General features: G+C 37.2%; 3 protein-coding genes across 3 annotated transcripts; all 3 read right to left on the minus strand.

The window, feature by feature from the left end:
• Positions 1 to 511: 511 nt before the first annotated feature.
• LOC131321067 (P-(S)-hydroxymandelonitrile lyase-like) lies at positions 512 to 1455 on the minus strand. Its single transcript, XM_058352083.1, has 3 exons — positions 1290 to 1455; positions 799 to 899; positions 512 to 610 (listed from the first exon to the last, which is right to left on the minus strand). Exons 1-3 carry the CDS (start codon positions 1453 to 1455, stop codon positions 518 to 520), a joined length of 360 nt encoding a protein of 119 aa, XP_058208066.1. The 3' UTR covers positions 512 to 517.
• A 1868-nt stretch (positions 1456 to 3323) lies between these two features.
• LOC131321402 (uncharacterized) lies at positions 3324 to 5794 on the minus strand. The gene is made up of 3 exons (XM_058352391.1): positions 5648 to 5794; positions 4163 to 4970; positions 3324 to 3630 (listed from the first exon to the last, which is right to left on the minus strand). The coding sequence occupies exons 2-3, from the start codon at positions 4785 to 4787 to the stop codon at positions 3419 to 3421; spliced, it is 837 nt and encodes a 278-aa protein (XP_058208374.1). The 5' UTR covers positions 4788 to 4970; positions 5648 to 5794; the 3' UTR covers positions 3324 to 3418.
• Positions 5795 to 7327: 1533 nt separating this feature from the next.
• LOC131321400 (2-alkenal reductase (NADP(+)-dependent)-like) lies at positions 7328 to 26469 on the minus strand. Its single transcript, XM_058352389.1, has 5 exons — positions 26171 to 26469; positions 13631 to 13814; positions 12869 to 13035; positions 8749 to 8831; positions 7328 to 8021 (listed from the first exon to the last, which is right to left on the minus strand). The coding sequence occupies exons 1-5, from the start codon at positions 26393 to 26395 to the stop codon at positions 7643 to 7645; spliced, it is 1038 nt and encodes a 345-aa protein (XP_058208372.1). The 5' UTR covers positions 26396 to 26469; the 3' UTR covers positions 7328 to 7642.
• Between the last annotated feature and the right edge of the window lie 1514 nt (positions 26470 to 27983).

The following is a 27983-nucleotide window of genomic DNA, read 5'->3' on the forward strand; positions in this document are numbered from 1 at the left end:
TGTTGGATTCCAGAAGGGGATTCCCTATCTACAACCACCCACCATGCACAGTCTAAAGTTGGCTTTTTTACTGTCCAAAATATTAGTAAGTGGTCAATTTCGTCCCCAACGTTTAAAATGTTCAAGCTTGATTTGTTTACAAAAGTATCTGACAAACCAATATCAAACGAAATCCTAACGGACAAACACGTGTTCCTACTCGAATAGTTTGATACATTTATCAACCATATAAAGAATAAAGTATAATTTCTAACCCAACCCTACAACTGCAGAGAAATGGTTAAAGTAAATCAAGGAAATGCCTTGACCAAACAAAAAAAATCAAGGAAATGCTGGACACCATGGAAATTCCCAATGACCTGAACAAGATTCCAGGATAAACGACAATTGCACTGTCAAAAAAGGTTTCATCACATGAGTTAAATCATTAAAGAAATAATTAGAGAAAATATATTGTTTATTGAGCACCGTGCCCAAGAGTTTTGAGATCTCAAAACGAACAAAGCCAAAATACCTGTCATGTCGTCATCCACTCTTGTATAATAGGATTTATTGGCTGAATAAGAAAACCCAACTCATGCGGGTGACTCCAAATATAACATGTTTGCTTCTGTACAAAAATACGGGGGGAAAAAAGGTTCGTTGAATTGTTGAGTTAGGTTATATACATTCAAAAAGTAAAAAATGAATAATTATTTTCTATCAAAATCACTGAAGGTGAAAAAACACAAGCCACGAAGCAGTAAAAAAATTTGGAGATAAATTTTTATGAGGAGAAAACAGCAGAGAAATTACCACCTTTATTCCAGCTATAATCATTTTTGACCAAAATCTGGCCACTTGGTTTAAAAGGCCATGCTCACAGAAAGCTCCAGCTCCAAGAGATGAACAACCAGGTCCTAAGAAATCAAAACTTTGACAAATTATTTCAATATTCGAAACAGGTATAATTACCCAGCTCCCTTCTTAGTTTAATGATTCGAGCAATTCATTCTATATAACACAATGTGTACCTCATCACCCGAAAATTTATCTTGGTCAGATATCATTACGTATTTGAGAAATACATTTATCTTGAAAAAGACAACTGTATTCGAATCAAGTACTTAACGACATCAGGTCAAGGTAATTTCTCGTCTAAACCAAATACGCAGTGCCTATCAAATAAACGATTTAGATTATGCAAGTAAGATTGAGTGGGAATGCACTCGAACTGCATTGTGCAACAGTCGAGAAGTTGTATCCTAATTTAAATATTTCTGGGGGGTTGATGATGATTGATTACCGGCCTCCATTTAACCAAAGAACAAGAGGCTTGGAAGCAGGGTCAGTCTCTGCTTCAACAAAGTAGTAGAACAGAGCTCTGTCTTGCTTTTCATCAACGGTAATATAACCTCCAAATTGCTGGAAGTTGACCTGGCAATATCTGTCTTGATTCAAAACCTGATTTTCCATTCGAAAGGGATCTCATAGTGTGTTTCTACTTTCTTGAAACTTTAGTGCTTATATTGTAGGTTTGATGCAACTGATCGAGTTCTTTAATTTCCCATGTGTCTCACGACACGGTTTAAGCTGATTGGCACGAAACTGACAATGTTGGAACCTACCATCATGTTGAATGGGCTGTTGGAACTGGAGAGGAAAATCTGACATTCTGGAGTTCAAAAATGTTGGCATGATCGAGGGGAAGGGTTCAAGAGAGTGGTCTAGACCTTGGTGGTTTGAACGCATGTTACATCACCCTAAGGGCTTGGAAAATGGATGGCCGCTGCAGTGAGCTCTCTGTGAAAGCTCATGCATTAAAAGGTCAACAATGTGTACACTGCAGTGCAGGCTTGTAGTTGGTGATGGTTTTGTTACCATGACTAGAGGGGAAAGAATTACCGTCACAAGTGTGTGCAAGGTGACAGATGTTCTTGCAAGGAGTGACGAAGAACAAAAGACAGAGAGAAACAGCTCCGAAGGAAGGAGGGATTGAGGATCAAAGAGAAGGATAAGGAGAGTAAATCCTCTGGATCACACCAGAGTTCTATTGTTTCTGATGTACTGAATGTGCTGTCACCAGAACAGCCAGATGAACATCAATGAGGGATTGATATGCGAAACAGGTGATAGTCCATCAAAAACTGATGAGGAGCTATTGAGTGAAACTAATCTATCTTTTCAAAAATGGAAAACCACTCTGGTAACTGTTCTGATGGTGTGACTTTTTCAATGTGCAAGATGGGAGTTCATTTGCAATTGATCACTCAAAAGTATCTAATCAAAAGCTGAAGTTCCATAAAGAATTTCAGTCAGATTCGAAATCAAAATGGTCGGATGAATGACGATGTGCAGTTGTGATTGTTTCAATAAAGTCGCTAAAAAATCAGATGATACCAGTAATAGTGGGAGTGCCTTAAGTGGAACTGGAGACCCGTCTATGAGCACCGATTCCAATTCTGACAACTGTTCATCATACCTTAGTGAAGGAGAGACAAGCGTTACATCCTCTTCAAACTCCCAAAATCCAGAATCCTTGTCCTCATCAGATTCTGAAGATTCCACTCAACACTCAGAAGGAGGAGAAAATTCAGTACACATTCCAGATAAGTTCTGTGAAAATTCAGTACACATTCCAGATAAGTTCCGTGTATGTCCAGAATCCTTGTCCTCGTCGGATTCTGAGCGTCCCATTATACTTTTCTGGCTTACTATCAGCGATTCTAATATTGGTTTCGTAAACCATTACTACTATTAATTAGTATAAGAACTAAAACTGAGAGCATAGATATTCCAAGAACTTTGTTGGGCAATATATGCACCTTGGACAGCATCAACAGAATCTGAATCAACATCCTTAACAGACCATTCAGAAGTTATAACAGGGGCTAGTCTGAAATTTGGGTCAGACGCTTAACATTGTTGATGACCAAATCAATCCCACCCTTTGCTTTGGTGGCAGAAGTAGTAGGGTAATAACATTAATCAAGACCCTATAGCAAGATCTTGTGCTCTTGGTAGCCCCTTCCCTTGTTTCAATGGGAAAATACCAAGCCCGGTGTTTCGATGGCAAATGGCATTAATTACGTTGGATCAAACTCCAAAATAGAAACAGTGTGGAGCGGGTATTTAGCTAATGCAAATATCATTCGCCTACAGTAACTTGGAACAACTGCACTTACATTGTTTCATGCATATCTAAATGAAGGCTAACAACTGAGAGAAGCCCCTATTTCAAATTACAGCCAATTTCCTTTCATGCTATGACATCTAAAAAAGTGTGCAGCAATGCTAAAAAAATGGATTTAGATAGAATGCCAAACAATCGATGAAACAACTGGTCACTGAGAAATCTAATTTCCATTCACTCCAATCACAATACTAGTACACAAAATTTCAAGTATTTTTCAACTGTTCCGACTTCAGATTTGTTGGTCTACTTGCCTGAGTCATTTCCACTAAATTTCAAAACAGCAAGGTAAAAGCCGCGTTTATCTACAAATTCAATCATCTGAAATGAATGATCAGCGGCCGTGTTCTGCAATGTCATCTTATCTGGCAAGTTGGAGGTTACCACATCAGGGAATTGTCGTCTTTGTTGTTCCAACACCTCCCTCCCTTGCGGATGACTGATCACAATTCTTGCACCTACACAAGCAATTGTCAGACGCTTCTTGTCATACCAATGCGAAAGTAATGAACAATTTGAAGTCGTGCTTCTCCACTGAAGTTATGTTGAGAAATTATCAGAATGCCAAACAAAACATTCCGGCATGCACCATCTTACACATAATCAAGTCAACATATATGATGCTGATTTTGAAAGTAAGTGATCTGAAATCAATCTCAAATATGTTAATTCTGTATTTGGATCATGGATTCCTGGAGGGATTTGTAGAGGTCAATAAGGAAGCAGAAATAGCTTCACGTATCCCTATTCTTTTCGTCCAGAGTTCAAATAAATCAAAGATCCCAACCCAGTTTGAGGGTTATAATTAGGATGGCATCATTTGGTATAAGAACCTAAGTACCATTTATATTCAACTCTCTCGACTAAACTAGGAGAGTTCGAAATAGCATACTACCATGTGAGTTGGTTTCACGAGTAATCAGATCAAATTCAAAAGTCAAAAGTCAAAAATCAGATGTTAACCATAAAAAAAATCAACTGCAAAATTACCTGGCAAACAACATTTACCGAGTGCTCCAAAAATCTGATCGAGTTCAAAGGGCAAACCGGGCAAGAAGTAAAGAAACACCACATCAAAGGGTGCCCATTCCTCTGGCACATAAATCAGTTCACCCTGCCAGCATCTAACAAAATCGTACTTTTCTTTTATGCAACACAATACTAACAAGGAGTCATGGACAACCAGCAATAGTTCGCAAGTCAATGAATTCATTATTTGGTCCACAAATCCTTCGGAACCAATTGAAACCAAAACCCTCGAAGTCTCTTCAATCTCTCCAGCTGAAAGTATCAGATTGATCTTCCGTTTGAGCTCCTCATCAGAATTTATATCACCAGTTTCAAGAAACGACCAATCTTTCTCCGGAAAATCTTCGAAATTAAATACAGCGACTGCTCCTTCTCCTTCATTTGAAGGAGCTGTAGCACCAGTGGACAAGTGACGATGGCGCAAGGAATGACAAGAAAAGACTGGGGACTTTAATGAAAGAGAACAAAGACGCTGATGATTATTGCGACAGAAATTATAATGAGGCTGTGAATGAATACAAAATGCAGACCGATGGAGAGCTGGGGGATGGAGGAGGAGAGATGATGGTAAGAAAACAGAATTCATTGGGAAAATTTTATCTTACATAACCAAAAATGAATATTTGGGTTTAAGGTCAGCGATTGCAATTGCGACTGTTTATTGCAACTTTAGCATCAATTAATGGTCCACTAGCATATCAATTCACCACAAATCCTTCCTCTCAAATCTTTTCGCACTCAATATGTCGCAGCGTTTAATTTGATGCCCCTGTCATCAATAACACATGAATTGGAATCTTGAATAGCTAGAGTAGAACAACTAACAAAATTTACTAGTACAAAAGCTAGGAGATTCACAACCAAAACAATATGTCTGCATACGACTATGATGTAATTATCATAGTCCAGTTCCAAAGCTCACCTATGAGGCTATGACAACAATTTCATTATGAAGTTTTTACCTACCCTTTTGGCTTTCACTTATGAAATCATGTTGGGGTTTTCCAGACCCTAAATTTTTGCGAGTCCCAGCAACGAATCACCAAAAACTTACCCCCTTATTCTCTTACTGTCCATACGAAAAATTACTAGACTCCATAGTTGCACGTAACGAAAAGGCCAGTGATTTCTGTATCCCTCTTTTATATCTACACTCCCATTGTGAAAATCAACTCCCAAAAAGGGTAGTGATTTTCGTATCCCTCTTTTATATCCACACTCCCAGTCTGTGAAAATCAACTGCCAATGAAAAATGCATTTAATCCAGAAGAGATCGAAAAGCCTAGAAAGCCACCACCACTGTACTTCAAGCCCCAACAAGCTGCTACTGAAGATGTGTTTATGTAATGAACTCCAGATATATTATTGTGTTAAGCATCATCTAAATTACCCAGAAAAAAAAAAAAAAAAAAACAACAACAGAGAGAGACACAGAGAGAGAGGTACCTGTGCTTTCGTTGCCGGCGAGCTTTGTTCGTTTTCAGATGAGATGAAAGGGGTACAGAAGTAGATCTTGGGACAATTACATGGAAAACCCTAGAATGTGTCACAAACAAGCCCCCGCACTTGTACATTTTTCCAGTTCGAACCGTAACGCTTTATTTGAAATTTTAAATTGAGGGATTCGAGTTGAGCGGATAAATGAACTGAGCAAGCCAAACGCTAGATTTTTCGATCTGAGTTTGGAAACTTCACGAGGTTTAAAAATATGTTTCAACTTGTTTGGTTTACGAGACAATCGACTCAAAAGATCATTAATCGAGCCGAACACACACTAATGTTGAGTAGCTTGAATTTTTTAACCATCGAAAATTAAATGAGCCAAGTAGTAGTTTGTTCGAACTTGATTCAAAATATAATCGAGTTTCAAAAATATGTTTCGATATCAAACAAGCTCATACAAGCTCAAACTCAAGTGGTTTGTTTCATCTATCAGCCTTAATTTAGAGTAATCGATTTACCCAAAAAAATTTAGAGTAATCGTTTACATTTTGAGTTCCTTGATTTAGCTTGCATTTTATGGCAGGAAGCGAGGAGAAATTATTAAGTGCACTTTTAGCGTCACCATATGGTGTTTTAGAGTTTTTTCTTGACTTAGCTTGCATTTTATGGCAGGAAGCGAGGAGAAATTATTAAGTGCACTTTTAGCGTCACCATATGGTGTTTTAGAGTTTTTTCTCATTGCACATGGTGAGAAAAGTAAAAACCTAAGTATTTTGAGAAATAACCACTTTTTAGCGCTAAAAATGGTTATTTCTCAAAATACTTGCGTAAAAGTAAAGAAATTTTATTTTTCCGATTCTTCTCGTCGAAAAGAATCAATAGTTGACAAAAATTTGGCGCAAAACTAACAAATTAAAAAAATTCAAATAAAGACAAAATTCTCATTTTAAGTTTAAGTTAAGGCTAAAAGAATGCATCCTTATTTATGTGTCTATTTTACCTTTTTTAAACCATAACTAAAAGGTGCATGACATATATTCGTGTATTTTCGTAGTTATATTGCAATTCAATATCAGTTTATGTTACGGTGCGATTATCGTAAAAAATCAAAACCAAAAATGCCGGAGCCGATTTTTTCAAATTAAAAACCAAAACAAAAAAAATGCGGTTAAAAAGCAATTAAACCATCCCGATCAACTTAGTAAATCATCGGTTATGGTAACACCATGTGACACGTTGTCATGTTCAACCCTAGTGGAGCCGCGCGCCCTTGTGAACATGGCTAAACCGTATCTCATAGTATCTATCTTCATTACGAGCATAAGCTAATGGGAAATGTCATTTTAGCCGGCAAACACCCTCCAAAAGCAGAGAGGATGTACCAAAATAAATTGAATTGAAAGGTTCATAACACATTATTCTTGAAACTTTGAGAAAAAAATAATTACTCCATTACGAGTAAAATAATGACCTATGCGATCGAATGATGATTTTCGGTACCAGAATTGACACAAGCCGAAACCCACGACATTTAGAATAGTCTCGGGATGCCACTCGACCGGGGGTAGCAGACGCCATTCGACGCTACTAATCGCGGAAGACACTCACACTATCACGCGACCAAGCCACACACTTGATTGTAGGAGAAATCACTCACTCCAAAACAAGACACGCTTGCAAATATTTTTCATAAACACCAACTCTCCCTTCTCATTTCCTTGGATCAACTATATATATAGGGATTACAAAGATGAGAGTACTCTTCTTCAAGATTAATACTAAATATTCAACAATTTCCAACACAAACCTTTCAAATGCCTAGACCACTATTAAACCAAAGACACAACTTACTAGATAAATCAAAAACTAAAGGACATTGACTAAAAACCAAAAGATAACGTTGAACTAATTAAGATAACCCTTCATTTCTAGAGTAAAATTATTATGTTTTTGCATCAAGAACCAAACACGTTGACGGTAAGAGAAGGGGTGAAAAAATCATTCTCGAGCAACCGCAACAATCTGTTTCCCGACATTGCGGCCGGTGAAAAGCCCTATAAAGGATGATGGTCCGCTCTCCAGGCCTTGGGAAATGTCTTCAACGTACAAAATTTTCCCTTCTCGGATATACGACAACATTGTGTCAAAGAACTCGGGGTAAAGCGGATAGTAATCGTGAACAAAAAATCCTTCCATCCGAACGCGCTTGTAGACGAGGCACATCGTGTTCTTCAATCCATCGGGTTGCTCGAGATTGTACTCGGAGATCATTCCGCTGACAACAATGCGGCCGTGGTTTCGCATATTGAGAAGTACGTTGTCCAACATCTTCCCTCCAACGTTGTCAAAGTAGATGTCAATGCCTTGGGGAAGATACCTAGCCAAAAATCAAACAAAGCTTGAAACCAGAAGCACCTTTCGATCGATAGATTCAGTCGACGTGTTTCCAATCTCGAAAACCATTAGACAATTGGGTTGTTTGGCCTAGCCAAATGGCTTATTTTTTTGTTTTTATTTAAAAAATATCGCATTTGTTAATTTTTTTTTGAGAATTATTGCTTCGTCATAATGAGAGGAATCTAGAAAGTAAAAAATTATTATCCAAATCCAAATCTTTTTAAATAAAAACAAAAATAAGTCAATAAGTCAATTTTTTTTGTCTTTATTGTTAACAGAAGATATTATGTTACCATGTTTTATAGGTTTCTTCCGGTTTAGGCTATGTTAATATCTATGTTTCCATGTTACGCGTATTTTCTTTATTGGTTTGAATTTCTTGGTTAATAAGTTTTGAAGCCTATATAAAGGCGTGTTAGACAATAGACACAATCAATAATACATCATTTTGCTTTTCTTCACATTTATTCGAAAAAGTTGGGTTTCAATTATAATTTTTTACTTTTTAGATTTCTCTCATCATAACAAAGCAATAATCTACAAAAAAAAATAAAAATAAAAACCAACAAATGTGGAAAAAAAATTGAATAAAGACAAAAAAAATAACAAGGTCAAATTTGAAGAGGGGGTAAGAGGGTAATTACATATACCAACTCACCTAGGCAAGATGGTAATGAGGTCAACTTGGAATGCCATTAGGAACTCACCTTTTCAAAGCTGCATCCAAGTCGTCTTCCTCCTTATAATTGAAAGCCGCATCAAATCCAAACTTATTCTTTAGCAGATCAAACTTGGTATATACGGTGCGAATAAAAACCAAAGAAAAAGTTAGTTCCAGTCCCTAGCACCAGCTGATACATGCATGCAAGAAAAATAGTAAAAACTTTTAAACCTCATTCCCATTTGTTTGGACCATATATTTACCGCCCATCGATAATCGGCCGAAAGGTGGCAATTATGGGAATGCAGCCTATTTTATTATTATTTTTGGTATTTGTATTTTAATAACATGTGCAGGACACTTGGCGTATCTCTATTTACTTGGAAGTTGAAAAGACACATGGCATTGTCCTACACACTTGGCGGTTGAAAAGAACACTTGGCATACTCCTACACACTTTGATGTTAGTTGGAAGTTATTTGGACAAGTGAAAGCAAAGGAGAATGAAGAGTATTGAAGAAGTTTGGAAGTTATTTCCTGCACATGTTTGTTTTTCTATAAATAGCCTTTTAGGCCTCATTGTAAAAACACACAAACAACGCCAATCAGGCCTTTATCTTTTCTTTTCTAGGAGTAGAGTTAACTTGTAATTGTTCACTCAATCATCTCGATTGATTGTTCTTCTACTTTGAGGGTTAATAAAGTCCATTTTGTTAATCTTCTTCCATACTTCATCCACTTCATTGTTTGTTTCCAAAGAAGTCCTGAAATACGGCAAGGAACCAAACTCCACTTTTCACACCCACATTCCAGCAAACCTCGAATACAATTTTCCGTCGATTGGAAAGAAAACAAGAATTTTTGGTAACAATTTTGGCGCTAGAAGGACGGCTCGTTACTAATTTGGAAGTGAGCAATGGCACCAAATGGCTCAGATATTGAATCGTCTGACTTGATCCAACGATTTGCGAGGGTTTTAAATGATCCAAAGAGTGAAACTGCCAAAACATTGATGGCTATGTGTAAAGCTGCAATGGCTCGAAATCAGCCAATTGTGGAAGTACCAGTTAACGTAAATGTTAACTCTGGGCAAAACAGTGGATATGCAAATCGTGCTATTGAAGCACCTTTTTCACAGGTGTATAATAATTCTACTTTTGAACCTAGGCCTAGCCCAACAAGGCCAACGGATTTTTATCGACCAGTTCCAAATACTAGTGGAAGTAATGGAAGTCAATATGGTAATGACCAAAATGAAACCATTGCCATTGGTTTCAAAGTACCGCCTGGATTTGGTACTAATCAAAGTCAATATGTGCCTTCTATGGCATACTACATGTCAACCACAAAGACCCCAGAATTATTTATTCAATTGTTGATCAACGGCAATCGTAAAAGGTACGGATTTTTCAGAAGCCATCTGTATTGGTATTGGTTGAAATATGCCCAATTGTGGTTAAGAGGTGTAGATAATGTTCATTACTTTTCTACAATTTTGGACAAATATAAGTGCAGTTTTGTCCGCACCATCGCTAAATCAGAAGTAATGACAAAAATTAAATGTACAAATGAAAGCCTTTCATGTCAGGCTTAAACATTTTGCGCAAATGGATTAATGGCCAAACGAATGAATTCGAGCCTTGCACGGAGGCTTGAATAATGTGTCTGTTCGAAAATAGGCCATTCTATGGCCAATTGTTGGAACAGTCGATCTTTGGGGTAAATCAGTGGCCTTTGATTTGGTCAAAAATCAACTTGGAAATAAAAGCCATGCAAAGCTTGAAGAATTTATTCATGCAAAAAATCATAGCCTTACACGTAAGGCTTGATACTAAAACAAGATGTATTTACCATTACATGTGTCTGCCTTCAATCTACTGATGTGCTCATGGTATGTCAAGGCATTTGACCTTTTTGGCTTCCATTACACGTATGGTTCTAAGCAGTTTATTGCTCAAAGGAAATTAGCCAACCGTTGGCCAATTCTTGGAAATCGGTGATGCCATTATTGGGGTTAGTCATAAATGAGAACATGTTTGGCCAAACCTTGCAATGAAAACAACCATCTTTTTGGTGACAAATTTGCAAGGGGGGCAAATTCGGCTATCATGAAAATAATTTGACAGAAAAGTGAGGCCACTACTATCGATTGTAATTAGGGCCTGTCGACTGCAATCAAGGCTTGTCGATACCATCTTTGGCCTTCTACTAAGGTTGTGGCCGAATTATGAAACGATAAATAGCCTTCTTTTTTTTGATATCGAGTTTGCATGGGGGGCAAACTCATCTTTAAAAGCCAAATTATGTAAAGAAAATGGCCTTGGAATGTTGAAGCATTAAGCCTTAAATGGGAGGTTTGAACAATTAATTTTTCAAAGAAGGACGACTATTTGTTGGCCAATCTTTGCAACAATTCTTAAAAAATCTCCGTCGATTAATGAGAAGGCCAAACAAAATAAATGGATCCAGTACCCATTCCCTTCGTTTGGCCAAATTAAGCCATTTGTTGAAGATTATGGCCACCAAGAGGACCAACGTACTGATACGTGTTGGTTTTGGAAGGAAATTGGCCTTACAACCACCAATGACAGCAAAGTGGCCAATATGTTGATGCCTTTTGCTCTGGATTTTCCAGTTATCTAAGGCCGACGAACGTTATCCAATTTGTTTGGATATCGACAGAAAATAAATCAATTTGTTTGGCCATGGATGCCAGGTTATGATCCCTGTCGATTGGAAAATCCCTGCGTCGATAATGGACAAGGTTTTGCCAGCAAATATTGGCCCTTGATTAGAAACTTTAATCATGTTTCTGGGCCAAAAGAACCCTTAAAAAAAAAAATGTGTGAAAATCGTTAATTGCCCAGTTTTATTTGGTTTTGCCAAATGGATATGGGGGGCAAATTATTTACACCGTAATAAGTTATCACCCGTCGATATAGACAGAGGAGTGATTTAAAACTAGTTAAATTATTCACTTGGGTTACGTTAGCACTTCACCCAAATGAATAAGGGGGGCATTGTTTGGACCATATATTTACCGCCCGTAGATAATCGGCCGAAAGGTGGCAATTATGGGAATGCAGCCTATTTTATTATTATTTTTGGTATTTGTATTTTAATAACATGTGCAGGACACTTGGCGTATCTCTATTTACTTGAAAGTTGAAAAGACACATAGCATTGTCCTACACACTTGGCGGTTGAAAAGAACACTTGGCATACTCCTACACACTTTGATATTAGTTGGAAGTTATTTGGACAAGTGAAAGCAAAGGAGAATGAAGAGTATTGAAGAAGCTTGGAAGTTATTTCCTGCACATGTTTGTTTTTCTATAAATAGCCTTTTTAGGCCTCATTGTAAAAACACACAAATAACGCCAATCAGGCCTTTATCTTTTCTTTTCTAGGAGTAGAGTTAACTTTCACTCAATCATCTCGATTGATTGTTCTTCTACTTTGAGGGTTAATAAAGTCCATTTTGTTAATCTTTTTCCATACTTCATCCACTTCATTGTTTGTTTCCAAAAAAGTCCTGAAATACGGCAAGGAACTAAACTCCACTTTTCACACCCACATTCCAGCAAACCTCGAATACAATTTTCCGTCGATTGGAAAGAAAACAAGAATTTTTAGTAACACCATTGTATCCCATTCCTTTTGAAATTTCTTGGAATAGCTTAATTATGATATTATGATCGAATGGGAAGAAATTTAGTTTATGAGGGTGACATTATTAGGATAAAATTAATAAGAGCGTATTTTGAAATTACGGGATGAAGGAAGGCGTATTATCGAATGCGGATGACCTTTTAGGCTCTCGTAATTAATAAAAAATCCAGATTGACTGGTTTGCCTTGGTAATAAAGATAGAGATTATAGATCAATAGCAAACAAGCTAGTAGCCTAATGGTTCATATTGTAATTTGTTTCGGTTAATAAAAAATTTCTTTTGCTGAGCCAAAAAAATGAATGGTCTTGCTATTGTCAGCCCACTGGGTTGACGATAAGTACATTAGAAGACAAGAAAAACACGTATTTTTGCGAACCCTTTACACCCTTTAATAAACATTCACTCACCAAAAAAAAAACTCACTTACTATTAGACTGATTTTAGAATTTTCTAAAAACGAAATAAAATATATAATTGCAAATTAATTAATCACCTTTTGTTTAGTACTCGCGCTTCCAACAACATAGCAGCCCATTAATTTTGCAAACTGCCCAACCAGTTGGCCAACTGCACCTGATGCTGCAGATACGAAAACATATTCTCCTTTCTTGGGGGCACCAATCTTATAGAAACCAATATAAGCTGCCATACCAGGCATACCTGTATATATACATCAAGAAAATATATGTATAAGAATTACCAGAACAAATCTGCTACTGCTTATTTCTTTGGGTCCGGATGTTTTTGCCGGATTTCGGTTTATATTCGACAGTTCAAGGCTCTTAGGCTTTGTTCCCACGTTTCTTTTAGTCTTTGTAATCATTCTCGAAGATAAATAAAATCTCGTCTTTTGTCGGAAAAAAAAAAAACCCGCATCAGTCCTAGTTATAACATGCACTATGCCCTTGAACTCCACTTACATATTATAATTTGAAACTCTTCACAACTTATCGCCAACCTTTCCACTAGTTAACACTACATAACCGAACTTCCAGTAGCTACATCCACTAAAACCATTAACAGAAACAGAATTGATAGGCTTACTACAAAATCTTACAATATAAGTACAGCATCCTTACACGTTAGTACTGAGGTCCACCATTTCACCCAACCAAAAAAAAAGAAAAAAGAAAAGGCTTCTAAGGGTCTCAATGCTAACATTTAAGAATGTTGTAGGATTTTATTGTAAGCCTAACATTTTTGTAATAGAAACAGAAAAGACAAAAGTAAAATGTAGCTCCAGCTGAATACTTACCGAGGATTCCTGTATAGTAGTGGAGGGGGACTACATCATCTGTATGTTCAATTTTGAAAAGTGCTTCAGGCGTCGTAATGAGACTATACTCTTCCCATCCAGTTATTCCCCAGACGAAGTCACCTGTCTTGAATTTTGGGTGCCCTGAATCCATAACTTTACCTACTCCGTGACCCCTTATGACCTGCAATATCGCGTCACAATTCAATATACACATCTATTACAATTTTTTTTCCCGATAACCGGATGTCTGAATCAACTTATACGCACCTCAACTATATAATTATGGGACCCTAAAGATAACCATCAACCATAATGCCCAATAGCACCAAGGTTTAGCATAACGATCGCACATCTATTACAATTACCCCTCTTTCTCTCTCAGTGTCTATATAGTATATACGTCTGCGTTGTGTACACAAATATACACAAGGGACGGGAAAGGTGATGAGCACCCAATATTGTAGATATCTGGTGCGACTAGTCCCGTTTTATGTTATTTTATCTTACGTTTATGTAGTTTTTATAGCGATATTGCACGTAAGGTGTGGTTTTAGTGTTTTTAGGTAAAACGTACAAATAGGCGCATTTCAATGCCATGGATGGCCCAAATGCTTCCAAGTACCTGAAGACCCTATCGATCCCTTAAAATCTGTCTAAGTATGGAAAAAATGACTTTCTGAAAAAGTATCAATTTTCGAGATTAAAAATGGCGGTAATTGATCCTTGAATTTTTGTAAGAGTAACTACAAAGCTGTAAGCTTTTATTTGAAGAGCAAGGTCATGTTTTGAGCCATTTTCTCTTGCGAAAAATGTGCAGGTTTTTATTTTACACTAAAAGTGGGGGGTTGACATTTTGATTTAATTAGAATCTTGAAATTCTGGTAATGCCATTGTTTTCAAATGGGGGGTACTTTCTTATTTTCATTAAATAAATTAAAGTAAAGAAAAAGTAAAAGAAAGGTTTAAAATGTAGTCTTTACTTAAGTTTAGGAAATGAAAATAAGGTGCTGTGGAAGCAGCTGGAAGTCATCGGGTGCCAAGTTTTGAAAGCTGGCCTAAAGAACTGGAGATAACCTCACTGTATCGATACAGCTTTATTCTGTATCGATACACATTAGCTTCGTGGAGTTCCAGTGATTGTTGTATCGATACGGATTAAGGCCGTATCGATACGGGAGCGTTACGGGAAAAATGGTCATTTCAGTTTAGCTGTGTGGTATCGATATTTTCCATAATCCGTATCGATACCATGAGCCTTCGGTCAGATATTTGTTGCTTTTTAGACCTTCCATTAATGAAAGACTTACTACTTTTAGTATGTATGTAAGATATTTATTAGGAGAGAAGTTGAGTTGTATAAATTCTCTTCTCTCCCCCTACTTTATGCTCTAGGTTAGTTTTCTTTCTAGTCTTTTTGCCATTGTTGTTCTTAGTTTTAAGCTTCAATACTTGTAAATTTAATTCCTAGTTTGATGTTTTCTCGTTTATTAATGTTGTAACTACGGACTAAATTCTCTTTAATACCAAGTTTATTTTCGTTTCTATCGGTTAAACATGTTTTCTAATTCTAGCATGCTTTCTACTCTTTTCCTTATGTGTGAGTAGTCGATTAGGCTTGGCCATTGGGTGATTAATGCCTCATGACTTACGTTAATCTTGCTTTTCTCAATCTTAGAGCTGGAGGTTTGGTTTGTAAATGTGCGTGGTTCGCCTTTTATGTAACAAAACTTGTTGATGTTAACCTCTGGTGATCATATGCTTGCTCATATGGTTCCGTGAGCTATGTCTCGCCTCGTGTTTGCCAAAAGAACCAAAGAACTTGCTCGCTTTCCAAACTATGAGTTTATGACCTTGATATTTAGTTTGAATGCAAGTCTTGGTGTTGTTAACCTCCGGTGATCATGTGCTTGCTCACATGGTTCCGGGAGCGATGTCACGCCTTGTGTTTAGCTTGTTATTCAAATTCTATATCAAGTCTAACCATTTTCATAGCTAAATTTTCCGATTGATAGCCTATGCCGTGCGATTCAACCGTGTTTTTGTTGAGAATTGTTAGATGACTTAAGTTATGGGCGTTAGTAACTCCATTGCCTTGCCGCCTTTAATTCTTAGTTAAAACTCATTTCTAGTATTTTTCATAAGAGTGTTTCTCCACCTTTCAAAGAAAAATCAAAAGTTGGCCGCCTAAACGCCACAAACTCTTACATCTACAATTCGAACAAGCTATATTCGAGCTCCCTATGGATCAACTCGAACTTTCTCGCTATACTATGCAAATCTTTAGTTGTAGTCCGGTTAATAAATAATTGAATTTAACGGCTGTTTGGTAAATTTCAACGACTACCGAATGAGCGCATTAAAAGGCTACAATACACACCCTTATTTGGGTGTGTATCATATGCACTACCAAACTGTTATGATTCATAAGAAAAATGTTATGAATCATATTACTGAAAAGTTATAATTTTAGTATAAAAGTTACGAGACGCACCAGAATGTTATTATCCTAATAAAAGTTACTTGTTTTAGTATAAAAGTTACCAGATGCACCAAAATGTTATGAATCATACTTCTCTCGTCCCTTTTTAAGTGTCCCGCTTCGTAACTCCAACTTATTAAAAAAACATCATCATTATACCTTTCGCATCAACTTTTACCTCCACTTTCCCTCTTTACCCTCTATGGAGATATCATCATTACATTTTGTTGAAAAATGTATGCATTATAATTTGTGAAAATTTATATGCATCTCTATTAATTATTTTGATGATTAATTCAATGATATTTTTATTCGGCAAATACAAAATTATCGAAAAGTCGATTCCCGAATTAAATATTTTCGTGACCTTGAAATATAGCATAAAGTCTCTTGGATTCATGATTTATATTTACAAAGACTTTATTGAGCTCAATACATGCTTTAACGGTTTATTTAGATGAAATTGTGAGCCACAGGTTGACGAACCGGCTGACAAGCCGGCTGTCTGAACAGAAAGCTGTGACAACCGGACGACCACCCGGATGACCACTCTATCAAACGGCTAGTTTCCAACGGCTAGTTTCAAACGGCTAGTTTCCAACGGCTAGTTTCAAACGGCTAGTTTCCAACGGCTAGTTTCAAACGGCTAGTTTCCAACGGCTAGTTTCAAACGGCTAGTTTCCAACGGCTAGTTCCAACGGCTAGTTCCAACGGCTAGGAAGCATATGGATGGCTATATAAGGCATCAAGAACTCATTAATGAGAACATACACAAGCTACAACATTCCATATTATTGCAAGAGCAAATTCTCAAAAGATCAAAGCCAAAAATTCTCATTGTTCTTCCACTTTCATATTATTCTTGAGAGAAAATTTGTACAAGTCGTGAGCGATAATTTTCATACCTTCTTCACATACTTGTATTTCCTAAGTGAGTGTTTGAGTCAAACACTTGAAAGCTTAGAAGACCAAATTCGGGTTGGAATTTGGGTGTTATTGTTTTTGAGAAGTTTTCGGAGAAAATTCTTGCGGTTGTGCTAGCTCCTCGGGAAAGCTAGAGGCATTCGGTTCTTGTAAGCACCCGCAAGACTTACAAGTTGTAATCTTTTAAAGATTAGTCTAACCTTCAAGTAATTGCTTGAGGAGAAGTGGAGTAGGGCCGGACCGTGGACAAATCCGGACCGAACCACTATAAACGGGTTCTATCTCTCTATCTCTCTATTTTGATTGCATACTTATTGTTTGCATATATTGTTAGAGATAATTTTTTATTGGTAATTATTACTAGCAATCCTATTCACCCCCCCTCTAGGTTGCATAATTTGGGTAACAATTGGTATCAGAGCCTCGGCTCTTGTTTGTAGATTTAACCATCTAAGAGTTAAGATCCATGGCAACCACTAGTAATGTTTCTTGTATCGAAGGTCAATCGTCCAATAGACCTCCCTTGTTCACCGGAGAAAATTACTCTCATTGGAAAAATAGAATGATGATCTTTATTCAATCCACGGATTATGATCTATGGAAAATTATCAAAAATGGTCCCATTATTCCTACTAAGAAAGTTGGAGAAGAGACTATGCCTAAACCAGATTATGAGTGGAGTCATTTGGAAAAGGCTTCAATAGAAAAGAACTATAGAGCTATGAACCTTCTTTTTTGTGCTATTACTCCCAATGAATATGATTGTGTTTCCGCATGTGAATCGGCTAAAGAAATATGGGATAAGTTAGAAATGTCACATGAAGGAGATAGTCAAGTTAAGGAGTCCAAAATTGATATTCTTGTGCATAGCTATGAGCTCTTCAAAATGAAACCGGATGAATCTATATCTCAAATGTTTGCTAGATTTGCTAGTATTACTAACGGTTTAAAAGCTCTTGGAAAGATTTACAGTCAATCCGAAATGACAAGGAAGGTGCTCCGTTCCATGCCAACCAATTGGGACACTACCACCTCCATCATCCTACAATCCAAAGATTTCTCAACATACACGATGGACAAGCTCATGGGATCTCTCATGACGGAGGAAATGCATCACAACCTCAAGGGTGAAAAAGAGAAGAAAGTTAAGGATCTTGCCTTCAAAAGTACAACAAGCAAATCAAAAAGCAAGGAGGATTCAAGCAACGAAAGTGAGGATGATGAAATGGCGCTCATCACAAAAACGTTCAAGAAACTCCTCAAAAATAGAGCATCTCACAAAGGCAGAGGATTTTCAAGAAAAGATGGAGGCAAAGAAGAAAGTAGCAAAAAGGATCCAATCATTTGCTACGAGTGCAAGAAGCCCGGCCACATCAAAAGTGAATGTCCATATGCCAAAAAATATTCAAAGAATGACAAAAGGAGAGCTATGATGGCCACATGGGACAATAGTGACGATAGTAGCTCCGATGAGGACGATGAGCAACAAGAGGTCGCTAACTTGTGTTTCATGGCCATCGAAGAAAACGAGGTAGATCTCGACTCATCCTATTCCTTTGATGAATTATTTATTGCCTATAAAGAGTTGAAAGTAGAATTTGAAAAGGTTGTTTCTAAAAACAAATTTCTTAAAAAGGTTGCTAAAGATCTTTCACTAGAAATAGATGATTTAATTGAAGAGAAAGATATTTTGGAGGAAGAAAATGAAAGTTTAAGAACCTCTTTGGAAAAAGAAAAAGAGTATTTGAAGGATACTTCCAAAAACGAATCTTTAGAAAAACAAATTGATGATTTAACTAATTCTCTTTCAAAACTCACTAATGGAAAAGAAAGTTTAGACATTCTTCTTGGAAAACAAATGGTTTCTTTTCACAAGGCCGGAATTGGTTATAATCCCACTCAACACAAAAATCTTTTTGAAAAAGATGTTCCTCCTTCTAGCCATTCTAAATTGACATGTCATTATTGTGGTAAAATTGGTCATATTTCTCCTACATGTCCTATGAAAGGATACTCATCTTCTAATGCAAAAAAGGTTTGGGTTCCTAAGAACCGTATCAATGCTAACCTTCAAGGACCCAAGATGATTTGGGTACCAAAAGTCAAGAATTGATGTGCTATTGTAGGTATGCTTCAAAAGTTCTCTCAAGGAAGGAAGTTGGTACCTTGATAGTGGATGTTCAAGACACATGACCGGTGACAAGAGGGCTTTCAATTCTCTTTCGTCTAAAGATGGTGGACATGTCACATTTGGAGACAACAACAAAGGTAAAATCATAGGAATCGGCAATATAGGTAATTCTCCTATTATTGAAGATGTTTTACTTGTTAATGGTTTAAAACACAATCTTCTTAGCATAAGTCAATTATGTGATAGAGGAAATCGTGTTATCTTTGAAAAATCCAAATGTATCATTGAAAATGACAAAAGCAACAAGACACTCTTCGTTGGACAAAGATTTGAAAATGTATATGTTTTTAATCTCAATGATTTAAGTAATTGTGATATAAAATGTTTTTCCGCTTTGAGTGAAAATAGTTGGCTTTGGCATAGGCGCCTAGGACATGCAAGTATGGATGCTATTTCAAAACTCTCTAGAAAAAATTTGGTAAAAGGTCTTCCTAAAATCAAATTTGAAAAAGATAGACTTTGTGGTCCTTGCCAACAAGGAAAACAAACCAAGGTTTCTTTTAAGTCCAAAAATGTTGTTTCAACTACTAGACCTTTGCAATTACTTCATATGGATTTGTTTGGACCAACTCGCTCTCCAAGTCTTTGTGGAAACTATTATTGTCTTGTTGTTGTTGATGATTTCTCTAGATATACATGGGTGATGTTCCTAGCTCATAAGAATGAGGCTTATCCTAATTTCACTAAACTTTGTAGAAGAGTTCAAAATGAAAAAGGCTTTGTTATTTCTAACATTCGTACGGATCATGGAAAAGAACTTGACAATTCTTTATATGAAAAGTTTTGTGATGAACATGGTATTGGTCATAACTTTTCCGTACCTCGTACTCCTCAACAAAATGGAGTAGTAGAGAGAAAAAATCGTACTCTGGAAGAAATGGCCCGCACTATGCTTTGTGAAAACTCTTTGCCAAAATATTTTTGGGCGGAAGCCGTTAATACCTCATGCTATATTTTGAATCGAGTTTTAATTAGGCATATCCTCAAGAAAACTCCTTATGAGCTTTGGAATGGTAGAATACCCAACATTAATTACTTTCATGCCTTCGGTTGTAAATGTTATGTATTAAACAATGGAAAAGATAACTTGGGTAAATTTGATTCAAAATCGGATGAAGGCATCTTTATTGGTTACTCTCTTACTAGCAAAGCATATAGAATTTATAATAAGCGCACTAATCTTGTTGAAGAATCTATTCACGTTTCCTTTGATGAATCTAATCCTTGTGCTACTAAGGATGTTGTTGATAATGATGACTTAGAGATTACACATAAGATTCATGACTTGACAATTCAAGAAAAAGTTGATGGTGATACTCAAGTAGAAAGCTCTCAAATCAAAGAAGATGAAGTTATTAATCAACCTCAAGATGCCATGGGAGACAACCAAGATCTTTCCAAGGATTGGAGATTCGTGCAAAACCATCCAAAGGACTTGATTCTTGGAGAAGTTTCGAAAGGGGTAACCACTCGCTCGTCTCATAGAAATTTTTGTGAAAATCAAGCTTTTGTTTCTCAAATTGAGCCTAAAAACTTTCCGGAAGCTCAAGATGATGAAAATTGGATTTTAGCCATGCAAGATGAGTTAAATCAATTTGAAAGGAATAAAGTTTGGGCATTAGTACCTAAGCCTCTTGATCACACTATTATAGGTACTAAATGGGTTTTTCGTAACAAGCTAGATGAATCCGGAAATATTGTTAGGAATAAAGCTAGACTTGTTGCTCAAGGTTATAATCAAGAAGAAGGTATTGATTTTGAAGAAACTTTTGCACCGGTAGCTAGATTAGAGGCTATTCGCATATTGCTTGCCTTTGCATCTTTCAAAAATTTCAAGCTTTATCAAATGGATGTGAAAAGTGCATTTTTGAATGGGTTCATAAATGAAGAAGTTTATGTCAAACAACCTCCCGGCTTTGAAGATCATGTATACCCCGATCATGTTTTTAAACTCTCAAAAGCTTTATATGGTTTGAAGCAAGCACCACGTGCATGGTATGATAGACTTAGTTCATTCTTGCTTGACAATGGCTTTACTCGTGGAAAAATTGATACTACTCTTTTCATTAAAGCCAAAGGTAAAGATATGCTCATTATTCAAATATATGTTGATGATATTGTCTTTGGTGCCACTAATGATAATATGTGCAAAGAGTTTGCTAAGTGTATGCAAGGTGAATTTGAAATGAGTATGATGGGGGAGCTTAACTTCTTCCTCGGACTTCAAATCAAGCAAACTAATGAGGGGATCCTAATCAACCAAGCCAAGTATGCGAAAGAACTTATTAAGAAGTTTGGCATGGAAGGATCAAAGCCAACGAGCACACCAATGAGCACATCAACTAAGCTAGACAAAGATGAGAATGGTAAGGCCGTCAATGAAAAGATGTATCGAGGTATGATCGGCTCATTACTTTATCTCACTGCAAGTAGACCGGATATAATGTTTAGTGTTTGCATGTGTGCTAGATTTCAATCATGTCCTAAAGAATCGCATTTAAAAGCTATTAAACGTATCTTTAAATATGTTGGCGGTTCTCATGACTTAGGATTGTTTTATCCACGTGGAGTTGCATTTGATTTAATTGGTTATTCGGATGCGGATTTTGGAGGTTTCAAAGTTGATCGTAAAAGTACAAGTGGGACTTGCCAATTTCTAGGGCACTCTCTAGTGTCTTGGCATAGCAAGAAACAAAATTCCGTAGCTCTATCTACCGCCGAGGCGGAATATGTAGCGGCCGGAAGTTGTTGTGCCCAAATATTGTGGATCAAACAACAAATGGAGGATTTCAATTTGCAATATGATCATATTCCTATTAAATGTGATAATACTAGTGCAATTAGCTTAACCAAGAATCCAATTCAACATTCTCGAACAAAACATATTGAGATTAGACATCATTTTATAAGAGATCATGTTCAAAAAGGGGATATTGAACTTAACTTTATTAGTACCGACAAGCAATTGGCGGACATTTTCACAAAACCCCTTGGTGAAGAACAATTTTGTTTCATTCGACGAGAACTCGGCATGTCTAATCATTTATGAAAAAGTTGTGTTCTTGATGTCAAAAGTTTTTTTTGGATTCAATGTTGAGTTGATTGAATTCGTAAATATCATACTTGATGGAGAGTACAAATGATCTTGATAAAGAAATCACCCTCCAAACATTTTATCATATGATTCATTTTCCTGTGTTTGGTATGCAGAAAAACAGTTTTATGGTCTTTAATGCTACTCCTCTTAAACGTTTTCTGGACTTAACCTGCATTTGTCAGTGTAGAGACCCGTATTTTATTTCCATAATTCTTTATGTTTTATTAAGGCATGAGTTGTGATATAAAATGGAGAATGAGTTCGGATGTCGAATGTGCTAGAATTTAGAAGTTCGGGATGCAAGTGTAATATGCATGGGTGTATAAGTGAAGGTGTGTGTAGGGGATAATTCTCCCCCACATATATTTCTTTTCTTTTCCGGGCAGACACACACACGTTTCTCTCTCTCTACTCCCTCGACCGACTCTCTCTCTTTCTCACCTCTCCTCCAAACTTCTCTCTTCGATTTCATCGCCTTAGAATGAGATTTCGGAAAAATCCCAAGTACTAAAGTTGTTCTACGCGACGAGATCTTCCTATTGATCGAAGAAGAATCATGATCGGAGCACTTTGAGGTTTCCTCCATGTTCGGGCTTGCTTCTAACCCTCGAGGTAGGGATCTCCTACCTTCTTTACATGTTTAAGTGTTGGTTAGATGTACAAGAATCAAGTTTGATCATTTATTTTGAGTCTTGAACAAATCTGTTATATGCTGATAATTTCGTGGGTTTTGGAAATCTGTCTTTTGGGAGCCCTCTGCTAGAAATCACTGGCATTTGTCATGATTAAGACCTCAAGGGGCGGGTCAGGGTCGTGACAGTCAGTCGGATGTCCAAGCGGATGTCCAACCGGACAACCGTGAGGTTGAGACTTATTCAAGCTTTTGCGTTGCTAACTCTGATTTATTAAGTCTGTTACACTTAGTTTGTATGAACTTCATGGCTTAGTGCTTAAATTGTCTCTTATATACTTCGCCGATATGAATTTCTTGTCTCTAAGCTTGCAGGGATAATCATTCTCGGTAATACCCCTCGCATTCTTTAAAAAGCTCTCTTTTAGGGGGAGCATGTATTAAGGGGACACAACAATAAACACCCGAACACAATTTTCTTCCCCTATTCTTGTTCTTTTCGGCGCCACCCCTATCCTATCTCTATTCGGCGCCACCCCTATCCTATCTCTATTCGGCACCGCCCCTATCCTATCTCTATTCGGCGCCGCATCTCTATCCCTTATCCTCAAACACTTCTCTCATACTCTATAAATTCAACAACACTCTCTCTATCTCTTCATCTATCTATCTTTCCTTCTCTCTCGGCCTAAATCTCTCATCAAGCAATGGCAAACATACCGCAAGGGTTACCGTTTGAGTTTTACGAAAGAGATGCCGAACGAGCAGAGTTCAGGTTGTTTATCCAAACCATTTGGATGCAACTCTTTATCTTCATTCTGCTGTGTGCGTTACTTACCATGAGAATACCACCATGGTTCGGATGGAATGTAAATGTGGATACTCTGTGGTATTGGATTGGCATTATAGCTGCCGTTGTAGCAGCCATTATTCGAGAATACGAAAATCAAGGACGCCAAGCTCTCAATGAACGAAGATAGAGTGCTACAGGGCAAGAGCGGCATGGTGCTGGAACCATGGCCCTATTGTTTTTCTCTTTTTAGTTTTTTTTATGATGTCACAGGGGGAGAAAAAGCCAAGTTTTAATTGATCTATCTTGCCATTTTGGGCAAATTTAAAAAATTGCTTGCTATGATCTGATGATTATTGCTATTACTCGTTGATCATAGATAACTGCTTTGGTGCATGTATTAAGGGGGAGATTGGCATAACTCCTACTTGAATAAAAACTATCATTTTGTGTCATCATCAAAAAGGGGGAGATTGTTGAAAAATGTATGCATTATAATTTGTGAAAATTTATATGCATCTCTATTAATTATTTTGATGATTAATTCAATGATATTTTTATTCGGCAAATACAAAATTATCGAAAAGTCGATTCCCGAATTAAATATTTTCGTGACCTTGAAATATAGCATAAAGTCTCTTGGATTCATGATTTATATTTACAAAGACTTTATTGAGCTCAATACATGCTTTAACGGTTTATTTAGATGAAATTGTGAGCCACAGGTTGACGAACCGGCTGACAAGCCGGCTGTCTGAACAGAAAGCTGTGACAACCGGACGACCACCCGGATGACCACTCTATCAAACGGCTAGTTTCCAACGGCTAGTTTCAAACGGCTAGTTTCCAACGGCTAGTTTCCAACGGCTAGTTTCAAACGGCTAGTTTCCAACGGCTAGTTTCAAACGGCTAGTTTCCAACGGCTAGTTTCCAACGGCTAGTTCCAACGGCTAGTTCCAACGGCTAGGAAGCATATGGATGGCTATATAAGGCATCAAGAACTCATTAATGAGAACATACACAAGCTACAACATTCCATATTATTGCAAGAGCAAATTCTCAAAAGATCAAAGCCAAAAATTCTCATTGTTCTTCCACTTTCATATTATTCTTGAGAGAAAATTTGTACAAGTCGTGAGCGATAATTTTCATACCTTCTTCACATACTTGTATTTCCTAAGTGAGTGTTTGAGTCAAACACTTGAAAGCTTAGAAGACCAAATTCGGGTTGGAATTTGGGTGTTATTGTTTTTGAGAAGTTTTCGGAGAAAATTCTTGCGGTTGTGCTAGCTCCTCGGGAAAGCTAGAGGCATTCGGTTCTTGTAAGCACCCGCAAGACTTACAAGTTGTAATCTTTTAAAGATTAGTCTAACCTTCAAGTAATTGCTTGAGGAGAAGTGGAGTAGGGCCGGACCGTGGACAAATCCGGACCGAACCACTATAAACGGGTTCTATCTCTCTATCTCTCTATTTTGATTGCATACTTATTGTTTGCATATATTGTTAGAGATAATTTTTTATTGGTAATTATTACTAGCAATCCTATTCACCCCCCCTCTAGGTTGCATAATTTGGGTAACACATTTTTACTCATTAACTTTTCAAAAAGGAATTTACTTTTAGGGGCAAAATGAAAAATTCACTCACTAACTTTACAAAATGAACACTTATTGAGAGACAGCCTAAAATGAAATAATGGACTCTAAAAAAGGGACGGAGGGAGTAGTAAAAATGCTATGAACCATTTTGCTGAAAAGTTACAAGTTTTAAAACAGAAGTTATGAAACACACCAATATATTATGAATAAACCATATATTAGCAGCATATGGTACACACTTTTAAATGGTGTATTATAACATTTCTTGTGAAAGGGGGAAAGAAATGCAACTCCATGAGTATAGTGCGCCTAGTAGACATATTTTGTTATCGAAACGTATACATTTTTATATCATAAAATTTTTATTTTTCAATACATTACATTTGTATATTGAATTAATTCTAACCTAATACAGTTAAAATATATCAATCATTTTATTTTTTTCTTTAAACTATCTCAACTGGCACATGCTTATTTTTTACAATTATATAACCACAAACACACACATTCACATTTTTCGATGAATCCCACACACACTGGTGTAGTGTGGGTGGACCTCAATGTAAATGTGAGAGGGTTTGTGTAAGTGTCTGTGGTTGTAGAACGAACGTATTTTTTATTTATTTGTTTAAATGTTTGTGGTTATAAAATGATTGTATTTATATATGAATATATAACACCGCTACGTAGCGTATCAATCGCTACGTATCGGTTTTTCAGCCCTCCGACACTCCGATATGTCCTCTGAATTCATTAATTTACAAACCTTGAATTCTATGTGTGTGTACGTGGAGAAATCAAGGAGGAGAGATTGGGGTGGTACTTACGGAACCGGGAGAATAGCTATTAAGGATCACATGAGCTTCAGTAGATTTGGTCATTAGATGTCGCATGTAAGGATCACATGATAAGTAGAGGTTCTTCACCACCACTGCGTTGGAACCTTGTGGCAAAGCTACAACACTCTTGTCTGAGCTCAACACAATCATGTCCGACTCTTTTGGAACACCATTTACATAGTCTCTCAATGTCACTTGTTTGTTCCTCACCATCTCTCTCTCTCTCTCTCTAGAATGTTTATATATTGTGCTTGCTTTGGGTTGGAGCTCGTCAATATATAGGAAGAACATGCATGTATTTGACAAATAGGTTTTCGATCTGGTCCTATTAACTCTTTTGAGGCCAGTCCGTATAGAAGTTTTGCTTCGGTTTTGATCAGTCCCCTTGCAAGTGGGCAATAAGATTGGGTCTGCGAATTAGTCGAAGTGCGCTAAAACTAGCTCGGATACTTGAATTATCAAAAACAAGGTTTGTGGTCCAGGATCCTCTACCCACTTTGCCGACGTGTATGACGTACACATGAGAGAGAGAGAGAGAGAGAGAGAGAGAGAGAGAGAGAGAGAGAGAGAGACCCAAACAATGCTGCAGAGAGAGAGAGAGAGAGTGAGAGACCCAAACAATGCTGCAGAGAGAGAGAGAGAGAGAGAGAGAGACCCAAACAATGCTGCAGAGAGAGAGATAGAGAGAGAGAGACCCTAACAATGCTGCCTTAAAGTCTTTGTATTCTTGCTTTGAATTATTGGTCCTACTCATTCTTGCATGATGCATATTATCCAACCAAATGATAGCTATGTCCAACGTCCACAGCCACAGGCGTTACATCAATTTTAAGAAGGAAATTCACATATTAGGATGTTCAAAAATTAATTGGAGCTTAATTTGGCCTTGATTCAGTAATAACTTTCAATTTCACCCATCCCAATTACACACTGACCCCATAAGTACTCCCCAATTTTTGAAAATTCCATTACTACGTACCCCTAGATAAAACTTCTGTTTGAGCTCATGAGATCGATATCTACATCGAAAATCAGGACTTAACTCTTCCGTTTCAGCTCGTACTTCCAGAAGTACCGATCGTTAACAATGCTTGAACTTACCAAGAAAAGGTTTTGGAGCGCAGCACCGAGACTCAACCACACAACCTAAGGAACTTAAGATGTGGTCCAACATTCCACCACTGAACCACAAGGTTATTTAGTTCTCATATCGAAAAGTTATATTATATATATACTTACACATAAGAGGTCTCATTTTCCAATCTCGCTTAGGATCTCAAAAATCTCAGGATGACCTTACGTCTTGGAAACTCTCCGTGAAATCATGTCATATTTTGCTTTTCATTGTATAATTGGAAACTATGTTGTCCTTTTTCTTTTTCCTTTTCTTGTTCTTTTTCTTTTTCTTTTTCGAGATTTTTCTCGGGTTATAGGACCATGCATGGTGTTGTAGTTAATACTAATAACACCAAAAAACATATGAAGTGTTCTAACGGAAAACATTTTAAGGGCCTGAAATTGTTCACCAAGAAACATTGGATCAAATCCCACTAGAATGGCAATATGTTTCAGCTTCACGGCCAATCAGTAAAGAATGGAAATTGTAATTTGGCAACATAGGCCTGCCCAACGGATTAACTGAACTGCCAAAACTGACCAATTCGCCCAAACCGATCCGTCCGTGAACCAAACCGAGGTATGTGACGAATGGATCAGAATAGAAAAAACAACAATCTGCCGCACGCGAGCGGATTGGATACACCCAATCCGCTCAGACCGCCCCACCAAAATAGTACTGGTA

The sequence above is a fragment of the Rhododendron vialii genome, chromosome 3a (genome assembly GCF_030253575.1).
Source record: "Rhododendron vialii isolate Sample 1 chromosome 3a, ASM3025357v1".
Lineage (NCBI taxonomy): Eukaryota > Viridiplantae > Streptophyta > Magnoliopsida > Ericales > Ericaceae > Rhododendron > Rhododendron vialii.

Coding starts and splice junctions, on each gene's coding strand:
- LOC131321067 (XM_058352083.1), bottom strand. CDS start 1,455: ATGGAAAATCAGGTTTTGAATCAAGACAGATATTGCCAGGTCAACTTC. Junction 900..1,289: donor TGTTCTTTGGTTAAATGGAG/GCCGGTAATCAA, acceptor TTGATTTCTTAG/GACCTGGTTGTTCATCTCTT. Junction 611..798: donor TGATTATAGCTGGAATAAAG/GTGGTAATTTCT, acceptor ATTTTTGTACAG/AAGCAAACATGTTATATTTG.
- LOC131321402 (XM_058352391.1), bottom strand. CDS start 4,787: ATGAATTCTGTTTTCTTACCATCATCTCTCCTCCTCCATCCCCCAGCT. Junction 3,631..4,162: donor CGGTAAATGTTGTTTGCCAG/GTAATTTTGCAG, acceptor TTGCTTGTGTAG/GTGCAAGAATTGTGATCAGT.
- LOC131321400 (XM_058352389.1), bottom strand. CDS start 26,395: ATGGTGAGGAACAAACAAGTGACATTGAGAGACTATGTAAATGGTGTT. Junction 13,036..13,630: donor CTACTATACAGGAATCCTCG/GTAAGTATTCAG, acceptor GTATATATACAG/GTATGCCTGGTATGGCAGCT. Junction 8,832..12,868: donor GCGCGAGTACTAAACAAAAG/GTGATTAATTAA, acceptor GTATATACCAAG/TTTGATCTGCTAAAGAATAA.